The 12068-nt window shown below is 55.6% G+C and overlaps 1 protein-coding gene across 7 annotated transcripts in view; it reads right to left on the bottom strand.

Moving 5' to 3' along the window:
* Positions 1–7216: 7216 nt before the first annotated feature.
* The window catches only part of CLIP2 (CAP-Gly domain containing linker protein 2), a 73075-nt gene continuing 68223 nt past the window's right edge, over positions 7217–12068 (bottom strand). For 4 of the 7 annotated variants that reach the window (XM_034988676.1, XM_034988679.1, XM_034988681.1 and 1 more), the window contains 3 exons: positions 11621–11806; positions 11248–11310; positions 10554–11024 (listed from right to left, as the gene is read on the bottom strand). In XM_034988676.1, coding sequence (XP_034844567.1) covers positions 10962–11024; positions 11248–11310; positions 11621–11806 — 312 coding nt within the window. In that variant the 3' untranslated portion in view covers positions 10554–10961. Of the gene's footprint in view, positions 9212–10553; positions 11025–11247; positions 11311–11620; positions 11807–12068 lie in introns of those variants that run through there. The other 3 variants (XM_034988677.1, XM_034988680.1, XM_034988682.1) reach the window with 3 other exon arrangements.

The following is a 12068-nucleotide window of genomic DNA, read 5'->3' as shown; positions in this document are numbered from 1 at the left end:
CATGAGGGGGTGGAGGGAAGGCAGGGGGAGGAAAGGTATGTGTGTGTGTGTGTGTGTGTGTGTGTGGTCACTTGGAATGACTCCTCTGAGGGTGTGGGGTCTGAACCAGGATCTAAGAGCCGAGCCGAGAGAGTAGGGGAGGATCCCCTACGGGGGACATGAAGGACAGAAAGTGATGAACATACTCAGGTCCAGAGATGCACGCCTGGTGAGGGGCAAATGAAAATGCTCCTGGTAAATTTCAGGCTCCAGGCCTCCGGGAAATCGGAGGCAAATTTGTCTGTGTGGGTCAGAGGGCGGGTGGCCACTGCAGGGGAGAGGGAGGCTGTTAGGGGCATCTAAACGGGTGTTGGGGCAGCCCTGGAGACAGCAGGTCCTTCCCTCTGCTGGTTCGCTTGAGGGAAAGGGCAGAAAGCTTTGCTCACAGTTCCAGAGAAGATTCTAGAACTAAGTTTCCTGGTTATTTGCCCCACCCCACGTTGCCCCTCAAGTTGACTCTGGACCCCAAACTTCAGTCTTAAGACATTTTCCAGCCACTCATGGGGAGTAGGAGAGGGACCAGGGTGAGTGCCCAGAGCTGGGGTTGGCGGGGGAGGGTAGGGGGGTGGGGGGTGGCCAGTGGTGACAGAGCGTAGGGCAGAGACTCCAGGCTCAGGAGGCAGCTCTGGGATAGGGGCAGAGCCTGGAGTCAGAACAGCAAATCAGCCCGGGGTCCTGCAGGGGCAGGGCGCAGGGGGGAGGGGGCTGGGGGGGGAAGGAGGTGGGGGGTGTTGGGGAGCATCGTGATGGGAGGAGGGAGACTTTAAGTCCTGGCCTGTTGCGGTCCTGGTGATAGAATGAACATCCTCTCCCTATTGTCCCAGATGGACACTCATAAAGAGGCCAGAACCACATCTGGGAGGCCACGGGGGCAGAGAATTCTAGGGCCAGTTGCTGAGACATCTGGGTCCCCATTTGGTTCTGGCTTGTGATCCTGGCCCGGGGCCTTCTGTGCTCTGGACCTCCGTGGCCCCTCCCAGCCGCAGACAGGGCTTGGGAGGGCCGAGGGTGACACCTGGTGGCGAGCAGGCAGCATCACAGGTGAGAGAGCCAGAACCGGCTTGCACAAAGCGGTGACACGGGGGAGTCCCACTTTCTGGGAGAGGGCAGGTTTCGATCTCCAAACAGAGCCAGGGGTGCAGGTTCACCTGTCCTCCAGCTTTCTCCCAAATTCCCTCAGGAGGAGAAGGCCAGGGCCTCCAGACCTACCTGGATGGTCTGATCAATGTCTCCCCAGGCAGGCAGAGCAAAGAGGGGGGTGGGACCAGGGAAGCCCCCCGTTCTTGAGACCACCCCTTACCAGGTGACAGACCCTGTGTTGGGAGGAGCGGATGTGGCATTTGGTTGTCGTAACAACCCCCTGCAATATATTTCATTATCCCGATCCTACTGGAGATGGGAAAGCGGGGGCTCAGGGAGTTTGGGGGCTCTGGCGAAGGTCATAACCAGGTAAGTGGCTGCACTAGAATTCAAACCCAGAAGGTCTCACTCTTAATGCGCTCAGGTTCCTTTCATGTCTCAGGGGGCCTGTGTTGTGCGCATCCGGTGGAGGAGTCATGGGGACCCCTGCTCCCTGCTGCAGTCCACAGTGGCTCACCCCTGCACCTGGACACTGCTGGTCCTAGTTCTACTGAATCTGCCCAAAGTGGGACCTAGGGCCCCACCTGACCCCATCCTGGGACGAGTGACCCAGGGAAAGATGCACCCCCAACCCTTGCCCAACTCAAAATTGCGGACATTTCTCTCTGTAACCCCCACACCTGGGGATTACACTCCCCACTTTACAGATAAGGAAACTGAGGCTGGAAGGGGATGCCCAAGGCCACAGGTGGGTTAGGGCCAGGGTCAGAGGTAGAACCCTGGTCTCAGCTGCGTGGTATGGGGCTGCCCCTTGGTGACAAATGGGACAAATGGGGAGCCTGTGAGCTCTAAGGCACTGTCAGGTGATTCACGCCCATCAGGAATATAAAGGGGGGGGGCGCCTAGGTGACACCTGGGTGGCTCCATCAGTTAAGCGTCTGCCTCCGGCTCAGGTCATGATCCCAGGGTCTTGAGATCGAGCCCCACATTGGGCTCCCTGCTCAGTGAGGAGCCTGCTTCTCCCTCCTCCTCTGCCCCTCTCCTTACTTGCGTGTTCTCTCACTTTCTCTCTCAAATGAATAAATAAAATCTTTAAAAAAAAGAAGAAGAAGAAGAAGGAGAAGACCCCAGGGATATCTTGTTTTGCTGTCCTTGAATTTGGAGGACACAGTAGATGGGTGCCCAACATTTTAAGTCCTGACTTGAGAGTATGTTTGTAATCAAAGTGACCTTGGTACCCTCTTACTTGTGAGAGCCTGTGGTGAGGTGGGGGTGCTGCCCAGCTTTCGTGGAGGTTTGAACAGGTTTCATGACAAACTGGGAGACAAAAATCAAGTGAGGATCATATCCTGTGAGTCCTGCTTGGCTCTTTATCTCTGGCATTCTGCAAATGTAACATAACATGTCTAGGTGTAGATTTCTTTTCATCTGTAATGCTCGGGAGTCTTTGTATTTCACATCCATATCTTTCATTAATTCTGGAAATTTCTCAGCTGCTTCTTTAAATAATGCCTCTCTACAAGGCACCTGGCTGGCTCAGTAGGAGGAGCAGGTGACTATTGATCTCGGGGTCATGAGTTCGAGCCCCACATTGGGTGTAGAGATTACTAAAAAAATTAAATAATGCCTCTCTGCAATTCTATTTTCTTTTTTTTTTTTTAAAGATTTTATTTATTTTTTTGACAGAGAGAGACACAGCGAGAGAGGGAACACAAGCAGGGGGAGTGGGAGAGGGAGAGAGAGAAGCAGGCTTCCCTCTGAGCAGGGAGCCCGATGCAGGGCTCGATCCCAGGACACCGGGATCATGACCTGAGCCGAAGGCAGACGCTTAACGACTGAGCCACCCAGGTGTCCCTGCAATTCTATTTTCTTTTGGAACTCAATTAGACATGTATCAGCCTTTCTTTTTATTCTTTTTGTCTCTTATTTATTTAGCAGATATTTACTGAGCCCTACGCCAGACATGATTTGGGGTATTTGGCATATGTAAGCTCCCCTGTGGGTCTTTTTTTTTTTTTTTTAACTACTGATTTAAATTTTTTTAATTTCTAATTTTATTTATTTATTTATTTCTGTATTTAGAGACAGAGAAAGAGAGGGATGGGGAGGGTCAGGGGGAGAGAGAGAATCTTAATCAGACTCCACATTGAGCCCAATGCGGAACTTGAACTCACGACCCTGAGATCATGACCTGAGCCGAAGCCAAGACAACTGAGCCACCCGGGTGCCTGAAGTCCTTATATCTCAGGAGGTTATAGCTCTTTTGTTCTTGACTTTTGGCAGGCATCTTGGTTCCAGTTTTCCACCTTGCAAAGCCTTGTCCACTGAGCCCCTGGTGGTCATGACATCCCTCGCCTTTGGGTTTCCGACCTTGGCAAACACCCCAGGGCAGCTGCAGCTTACAAGCTGCTTACCGCTCTCATTTCCAGATCTTTGCTCTTGGCCCTTGAGGATTTCCCATACTTTCCTGCAGGCTCAGCGATATGCTTAAAAGCATGTGCGTTGTATTTCATCCAGCACATGACATCAGGCAAAATTACATCAAGAGGACTTTTTTTTAATGACATTTAGTCTGCTATAGGGCCAGTAATGGATCTCCCCTCGTGTGCAATCCTCCTGGATTCCTGGGGCAGATTGTCTTTAGAGGTTTGCTCTTTTGCTCAGACTCTCTCAACAGCTGCTCAGCGGTAGGTTCTATGCTGGTGAGTTGTTCTCTCTCCTTTCCTGGCTCTCTGGTCTGGGAAGTGCAGACAGATGGAAGGAGGGCTCTCTTTGCGCCCTGGTTTGGTCCAGTCTGAGATTCCCAGCTGGAGAGTGTGGGTGGGAGCCTTGTCCTCAGTGGGACCCTTGGCGTGGGCCTCCGAGCAGCCTCCTATGGGGCTGGTGTTGTGCCGCCCCCCGCCCCCCAGCCCCCGTGCAGCTCCCCAAGGCCTCAGTTAATGGTGACAGACCTCCCAGACCCTGGCGTCAGGTTGTCTGTCCATCCCCTTTTATTAGTAATGCTATTACCAACATTCCTCTCTTCCTGTGTCTTCATGGATAGAGTATACATTTCTCAACCCACTTGTGCATCCAAAGAAGAAGGGATAAAGACAAATGCTGTATGATTTCACTTATATGTGGAATAAAATTTTTTTAAAACCCTCGTAGATACAGAGAATGGATGGGTGGTTGCCAGAGGTGGGGGGGTTGGGGGAGGGTCGGTGAAATGCGTGAAGGGGGTCAAAAGGCACAAACTTCCAGTTACAAGATAAATAAGGGGCACCTGGCTGGCCCAGTCGGTTAAGCGTCTGCCTTCGGTTCAGGTCATGATCTCAGGGTCCTGGGATCGAGCCCCGTGTCGGCCTCTACATTTTGCAGGGGGAGCCTGCTTCTCCCTCTCCCTCTGCCCCGCCCCCTGCTCGTGCTCTCTCTCAAATAAATAAGTAAAATCCTTGAAAAAAAAAGAAGATAAATAAGTCCTGGGGATGTCATGTACAGCATGGGGGTTATGGTTGGTATCACTGTACCCTATATTTGCAAGTTGCTAAGAGAGTAGATCTTGAAAGTTCTCATCAGGAGAAAAAACATTTGTAACTGTGTGGTGACCCATGTTAACTAAACTTATCCTGGAGATCCTTTCCCAATATATACAAGTAAATCATGATGTCGGACTCCTGAAATGAATACAATGTTATATGTCCATTGTATCTCAATTTAAAAAATAATAATAATCAATAAGCATATATAAAAAAAAGAGCAGAGTGGGTGAGTACATTGTGGTACTTTCATGCAATGGCATATTTACCTAGCAATAAGAACAAGTTATTGTAAAAAAACAAAAAACAAAACCCCAAAAAACAGGATATTGCAACGCACAAAAAAAGAATGAAGCTCACAAGTGTTAATGTGAGCCAAAAACACCCCTCCACAGCCCAGAAAGTAAATAAGCAAAGTTCATCAGTGATGACAAAGGTAGAAACACGGGTTGTTTCTTGGGCGTGGCGGGTGGGTATGGGCTGGGAAGGGGTTCAGGGGAGCCTGCTTGGATTTGGGAATGTCCTATATTTTGACCTGAGTGGTGATTACAGTGGAGTGTACTTAAGTAAAAATGCATCAATCTGGACACCGAAGATTCTGGCACTTTACCGCACATAAAGTACCTCTCAGCAGAAAAGAAAAACTTACTATGAAATATTCCAAACACCCCCCCAATGATACGGGATCGTATTTTTAAAGAGCACTTTAAAAATAACACCGCCAATTCAACGACACCCTTTGAAGTCTTTGGTGTAGACCATGCCTCTCCCGTTCCATCCCATCCCAGGTGAGCTCCAACCTGGAATTGTGCTGAGCTCACAGGGCCGAGGCCTGGGCAGACAAGGACTTAGGACGCTCCTTCCGTGAGATTCAGGCCCTTCGCCTGGATCTGGCCTTGTGCCCCCCACACCCGCAGGGCCTTGTGCTCCAGCCCGGCCCCCAGGCCTCTGCCTGAGACGCCAGGCCCCCCAATCTCCGCGTGACAGTGTCTGCCTGCTCCCCTCTTCCTGCCTCCCTGCGCCCAACACCTTCCTCTTCCCAGCGGCTAACGTGGGGCCACACCGACTGCTGGCTTGCTGGGGTGGGGTGGGGGGTTCGCTCTTTTCTGACCACAGTATACAGTTCCCACTGAAGCCTACACCGGTCAAAGAAACGCTTTTCCCCGGGGTCAGGGTGATGCATTTAGCGCCCTCCAGTCTCCACCCTATCAGACGGGGACTGGTCCTTGGGGACAATGAAAAAAACCAGAAATCACAGTGGTGTTGATAAGTCCGGAGAGGAAAGAATTTTGTTTGCAGAAGCTCTTTGAATTTCTTTTCTTTTTTTTTTTTTAAAGATTTTATTTATTCATTTATTTGAGAGAGTGAGAGAGAGAGAGCACATGAGAGGGGGGAAGGTCAGAGGGAGAAGCAGACTCCCTGCCGAGCAGGGAGCCCGATGCGGGACTCGATCCCGGGACTCCAGGATCATGACCTAAGCCAAAGGCAGTCGCTTAACCAACTGAGCCACCCAGGCGCCCAGCTCTTTGAATTTCAAAATGCTGGGCTGGTAAGATCGGTTCTGGGAAGGACGGAGGCCGTGAACATTCAAGGCAGCTGAAGCCCAGAGACCAGGGTGCCGTTGAGCTCTATCCCAGAACCGTCTCGTGGTGGATACGGCTGATTGCTTGCCATTTGTCCCCACCCCCAGCCCCATTCTGCAGTCCCTCCATCCGGGCTGGGTGTGCCCAGGGGCTGGCCTCGAGCCTGCAACAGCCTGGGCTCCGGGTTGGGTGCAGCCTCGGGGAGGGGCAGCCGGAGGAGGGCAGGAGAGAGCCGGGGGCATCATCTTCCAGCTCCTTCCCGCTTGGGGTGGGGTCTTCTGGACAGCTCCAGTTCCAGTCACAGCTCCTTTGCTTTGCCCCGTGGGGTGGCACTGGTTCCCACAGAGTCCCCCATGGCGTCCCTTGGCCCTGGCCACACCCGTGCACACGGCCCCTTCCTTAAACTCTTCACCCACGGACGGTCCCCAGTGCCTCCCTCTGTGCTGATGCAGGAGCCAGCACGAAGCTTCCAGATGCGTTCAGCTGTTAACCTCGAGAGCCTCGTTCTGTCTCCCAGGGCAGCAACATCAAGTGCATAAGCCTGTAAAACGACCGCCGAGCTCGCAAACCCTTACTGTTCATTTGATCTCTAGAAAGCTGGCTGCAGGAGATAGAATTCGCTCCCTGAGGTTCTAAGTGTTCTCGCCGAACTCGGTGAACTCGTTAGTTATTCTGCACATCAGGGAGATTTTTCATTTTCTTCCTGTGGGCCCCCTCCTCCTTCTAACAGAGTCAAGTCCAAACCCCCAGCCTTCCCTGGTGGCCTTACCCGGCCTGCCCCCCGCTGCCCTCTGTCTCTGGTCCTCTGCTGGGCTCCTGCTCCTCGGACAAGCCCAGGTCCCGGTCTCCTGGGTCTCTTAAGGCCAGGCTCTCTGAGGCCCTTCACAATTGAGCCATTCACAACTGAGTAGGAATTAGCTGGCAGCGAACAGGACTGAGCCCCACTCCTGGCACGCCCCGGGGGGCCCGCAGAGAAAAGCAGACAACAAGGGTCCTGGACGTCAGTCACAAGCTTTATTGTCTCGAGCACGGACTCGCCACACTTCAACAATTCCACTTTGGGGAGGACAAGGGGGCGGGAGGGCTTGGGGATGGGGCACGGCTGAGCCCACACTGGGCAGGCGGAGACGCTCACAGGCAGATGGCTTCTTACCACCTGCCAGCAACCCTGGGGGCTCAGCCCCTCCTGGTGCAGGCCTTTGGCTGTTAGTAGACTAATCAGTGCCTCCTGTAGGCGGGGCGAGCTGCCGGATTTTGCTGGAGAGAGTAATATTTAACTCTGGGTTAGGCCACTAAAGCATCGCTTCTAGACTGTTGTTAATAAAACCGCATGCGAGAGCTACCAGAAGCCAATGGGGAAGTGGGGGGCCGATGGGACGAACTGGCTGCCCCCCCATGGGCTGCGTTTGGGCAAGGATGGAGGCCCCCCGGGTTGCTCCCAGGGCGCAGACTGCATACCCGTCCTGGTGCGCTTCGGAAATGCCTCGATGGGGCATCAGGTTTCTTCCCTGACCTCCTGCGAGGGGAGGGCCCCAGAGTGAAACTCTCCCTGACACAGGGGAGGTGGAGGCAGGCCCCCTGTGGGGACGCTGAGGCACAAGGCAGTAACCTATGGGCCCTCCAGCTGTAGAGTTGATCTACTGGCTTTTCCCACCACCCACAGGCCTGGAGTAACTCCGCCGGGCTCTCGGGGCAGAGGGGAGAGGTGGTTAGATCTTTTCTCCAACGTCCCTTGGGCTCTTCTCTTGGCTGCAGGGGACAGGGCTTCCAGGGCTCTGGGCAGGTGCCTGGTAAGCAGGGGGCTGTTGGTGTAAGTGCCTTCTGATGAATGGGCCTGGCACGCCTGTCCCTGAACACTCAGCCACGCGTACCTGGGTGTCTATGCACACAGCTGGGCTGCAGGAACGTGCGCAGCGCGTGAGGACACGGCACTGCCGGGCCGGGGGCTCGATCCCGAGACCCGAGCGTGTGCATCTTCTGGCTGCAAATGCCCCGCCCACATGGCCGCGCATGCGTGCGGGACCCCTCTGGGCGGACGCCAAAGTCGGGGCGTGTCTAGGTCAGAGGCTGCCTGGCTGTGTCGGCCGGTGAGAGGCCCGGTTTGGGGAACAGCTAGTCCGCCCCGGGGACACCACCTGGCTGACCGGTCAGAACATGCCTAGAGCCCTGGGTCTGGGCTCCCCCGCAGCCCCCCGGCCCCAGCGCCAAGCCAGGTGTGGTGGGGGATGAGGGGAGGGGCGTCCAAACTTTCCTAATACTGTGGCTCCTGGCCCTGGTGGCCACCCTCTGGCCAGCAGCTTGGAGCTACGTGTGAGTTGGGTGCTGGGGGGGGGGGGGGGGGGGGAGGACCTTGTCCCCCCCCCCCAATACCTTGAACCTGGGCCTCGCTGGGCAGAGGGGCTGAGGGGGTTTGTACCACTGTTTGTGGGGACAAGAAGCCTGGGGGCTGCAGAAAAGGGGGTCCCCGCCTGGCTCCCGAGGACTGGACTGGCCTCCTCCGTGCCTAGTGGGGCCTCCTCTGACCCTTTCCCGGGACAATGGCTCTCTGGGGTCTCAGGGGAACCCGGGAGAAGGAGGAGAAAAAAGGGAGGGCAGAGACATGCCCGGGGTGCCAAAATGGTCCTCAGGGCAGCTCCTTCTGGGGAGGGGGGGCCTGGCCAGGTCACCTCGGCCTCCCCCAAACAAGCTCCAGAAACTGCCGGGGGGTCCAGGGTGTCCAGGCCGAAAGTCCCGGGGACCAGGCCAGGACTGTACCGCTCTCTGTGGAAGGTCGTGCTTGAGGAAGCCTCCTGGTCCGGCAGGGGGGTCGGGGGTGGGGGATTGTCCGAGGCAGTGGGCACGTTATTGTTACAAACACTGTTCTTGTCTCCAAAGTGACAGTCCTGGCCCCTGCCTGGAGGGGGCGCCGCCGGGGTTCCGGGCGCCGCAGGCTGCAGGGGTTCTGGGGTGGACCGGGCCGCTCCGCGGTGTCCCTCGGGGTCAGTGCTTCTCCTGGAGGGAGCAAGGGCTTGATCAGCAGGTGTCTCCAGGAGGGGTGGGGGGTCAGACAGGAAAGGGAGTGGGGTGGGCTGTGCACCTGGGCCAGGTAGCAGGGACAGCATAGGCAAAGGTCTTGGGGCAGAAGAGTCTCTCTTCTGTGTTTGGGGCTTGAGGAGACAGGAGGAGGGGTGGGCGCAGTTGAGGGGAAGAGGCGAGAGCAGACGGGTTTTACAAATAAAACTGCTGGGCGCCTGTGTGGAGGCACTGAAAATGAGCCGAGACTCCGGGCCTCAGTTTTCATGTCTGTAAACTGGGACAGCCCCATGTGCCTTGTGGGGCTGCTGGAGGGACAAGGCCACACGAAGGATGGACATGACCCATCTCCCCTGTTGGCAGGTCCGGTGCAGGGTCCCCCCCCAATCCCTCCCGGCCCCATCGCTCTCTCTGCCCCTCCCCCACAGGCCTGACCACTGGCAGATTCTGTGGCCAAGGTTCTCCCATCTCTGGGTGAGCACAGTGGCTGGGGCGGGGGGGGGGGGTTGCTCCACAGTCCAAGATGGAAGGAGGAGAGTTCCTTCCCCTGCTCTAGCCTCGCCCCTGCAAGGTCCCACCGCCAGCCAGGGACAGAGCCGTGCTAGGCTCCTCCCTCCTCATCAGGCAGGCACCTGGGACTCAAGCGGGTGTCTGTCACGCTGCAGGGAATGCCTGCAGTTAACTGTGCAGTGGGGCATGTTAAAACATAACAGCCAAGGGGAGCCTGGGTGGTGCAGTCAGTTAAGCCTCTGACTCTTGATTTCGGCTCAGGTCATGATCTCAGGGTCGTGAAATCGAGCCCCACATCGTGCTCCATGCTGGGCATAGAGAGACACAGCGAGAGAGGGAACACAAGCAGGGGGAGTGGGAGAGGAAGAAGCAGGCTTCCCACGGAGCAGGGAGCCTGATGCGGGGTCCAATCCCAGGACCCTGGGATCACGACCCGAGCCGAAGGCAGACGCTTAACGACTGAGCCACCCAGGCGCCCCTGCACACCCCACCTCTAAACAAACAAAAAAACCCAACCAACCCCTCCCCACACACAACAGTCAAGCAAAGACATGACAATCATGGGAGTCATGGGTGCCCCTCAGGCCCGTTAGATTCTAGGAAACCAGTTTTACACCCTCAATTTTATAAATTACAGAATTTTCAGAGACCATTTAAGGACAAGAAAAGATGCTTATTTTTAAAAATATTCGGAGAAGGGGTGCCTGGGGGGCTCAGTCAGTTGAGCATCTGACTCTTGATCTCAGCTCAGGTCTTGATCTCAGGGTCCTGGGATCGAGTCCCCCCCCCCCCGCCCATACCCAACCTGGGGCTCGAACTCACAACCGCGAGGTCACGAGTTACACGCTTTTCCGACTGAGCCAGCCGGGCACCCCACAGGGTTGTTTTAAACAGCGAGATCACCAAGAAAAAGCATGAAAATGGGACAAACACGGCACCAAAAAGACAGTGGAAAGGATGCTTATTGACTAAGAGCTGGAACCGGGAGGCGAGCATCATCTGGTGGGACCTCTGCTGGGACTGGGCATGTCGGGTGACTCAAATTTTTCTCCAGTCCGCACACGTCCGTGAATGACATAAAAGGGCCGTGAGTACTGATTTTGGGGTCACAAGTTTTATCAAGCAGGTAGGTTTGCAAATAAGGAATCTGCGAATAATGAGAATTCTGTACATGTACTCACACCACAGAAAAGTTCAAGAAGGGTATCACTTAAAAGTGTCAATCCAGGTCATCTCTAAGAGTATCTTCTATTTTGGGTTTTTCTTTTCCCCCAGAAGTTTCCTAGTAGGCATGTAGAACTTTTATTATGAAAGTTTTTGAGAAAGAGAAACAAGGTGACAAGCAGATGAGGGCTGAATGGAGGGTGACCACCCCGACTGGAGAGCCTCTGGCACAAAGCACCTTTGTAATTTGGGTGGCTTTTTAGGGTTTTTTTTCTCCCGAGAAGTGTGAGAGGCCCATGGGTGTGGCAGGGGGGGTCCCCGGGGGCCAGGGCGTCCCTTACCTCTTGTTTGTGGCCCTTGTCTTGCTGATGGATGCCGTTTGCAGAACTGGAATTGCTGATGGCCTGTTAAGAGTCCCAGGCAGGGGCTGAGTGAGGGTCACCAGGCGGCAGTTCCCGGTGTGACCACTAGAGGCCGCCAGAGGCTCTTCAAAAGGGGCGGGGGGAGCGTGGTCCCAGGACCCCAGGAGATGGAGGCTGTCAGGGCACGGCTGCATCCCCAGCTTAGTCTGAGCTCCTCAGGATCAAGCCACGTGCCCCCTTGGGGCCCCAGGGCTGAATCTCTCACCCGTTCAGACCAGGGATCCCAGGACTGGGCCATCTTCCCGAGGACAGCGAGTGTCCCTGGTCAGCCCAGCACTGGTCCACGGCTCACCTGGGACTTGTCTGGGCAGCTCCTCATGGCCTCCATGAGCTTCTCCACCTGCTGAGCCTGGTCCAGCGCGTCCCGCAGCGCGTCTTCTGTGCTCATCAGCTGGTGCTGCAGCCGTTCAAGCTCGGGCGCCGAGGACGGGTCAATGAGGGAGTAGCGCCTCTGGTCCGACAGGGACTTCTCTTTGTCCTGGACACAGCAGGGGAGAGGAAAAGCATGCGCGTGAGCGTGTCTGCACGCGTATGTACGTGTGTGCACGTGTGTGCTGGGGGAGGGTGGTCTCTGCTCTAGGCCCGCCTTCCGGCCCTCCTCGTCTCTGGGTCAGGCCGTCCTCCCTCACTCCGGGGTCCCCACGGAAGTATCTGGGAAGATCCCCTGCCCTCAATTCCCAGGCTGACAGACGCTCCCCATTCTCCAAGTCCTGAGATCCAGAACCCCCTCCCTTCTTTCC

This window comes from Mirounga leonina, unplaced genomic scaffold, assembly GCF_011800145.1.
Source record: "Mirounga leonina isolate KUSES-001 unplaced genomic scaffold, KU_Mleo_1.0 Mir_454, whole genome shotgun sequence".
NCBI classification, from domain to species: Eukaryota; Metazoa; Chordata; class Mammalia; order Carnivora; family Phocidae; genus Mirounga; species Mirounga leonina.
This window is presented reverse-complemented; position numbering and strand designations above follow the sequence as displayed.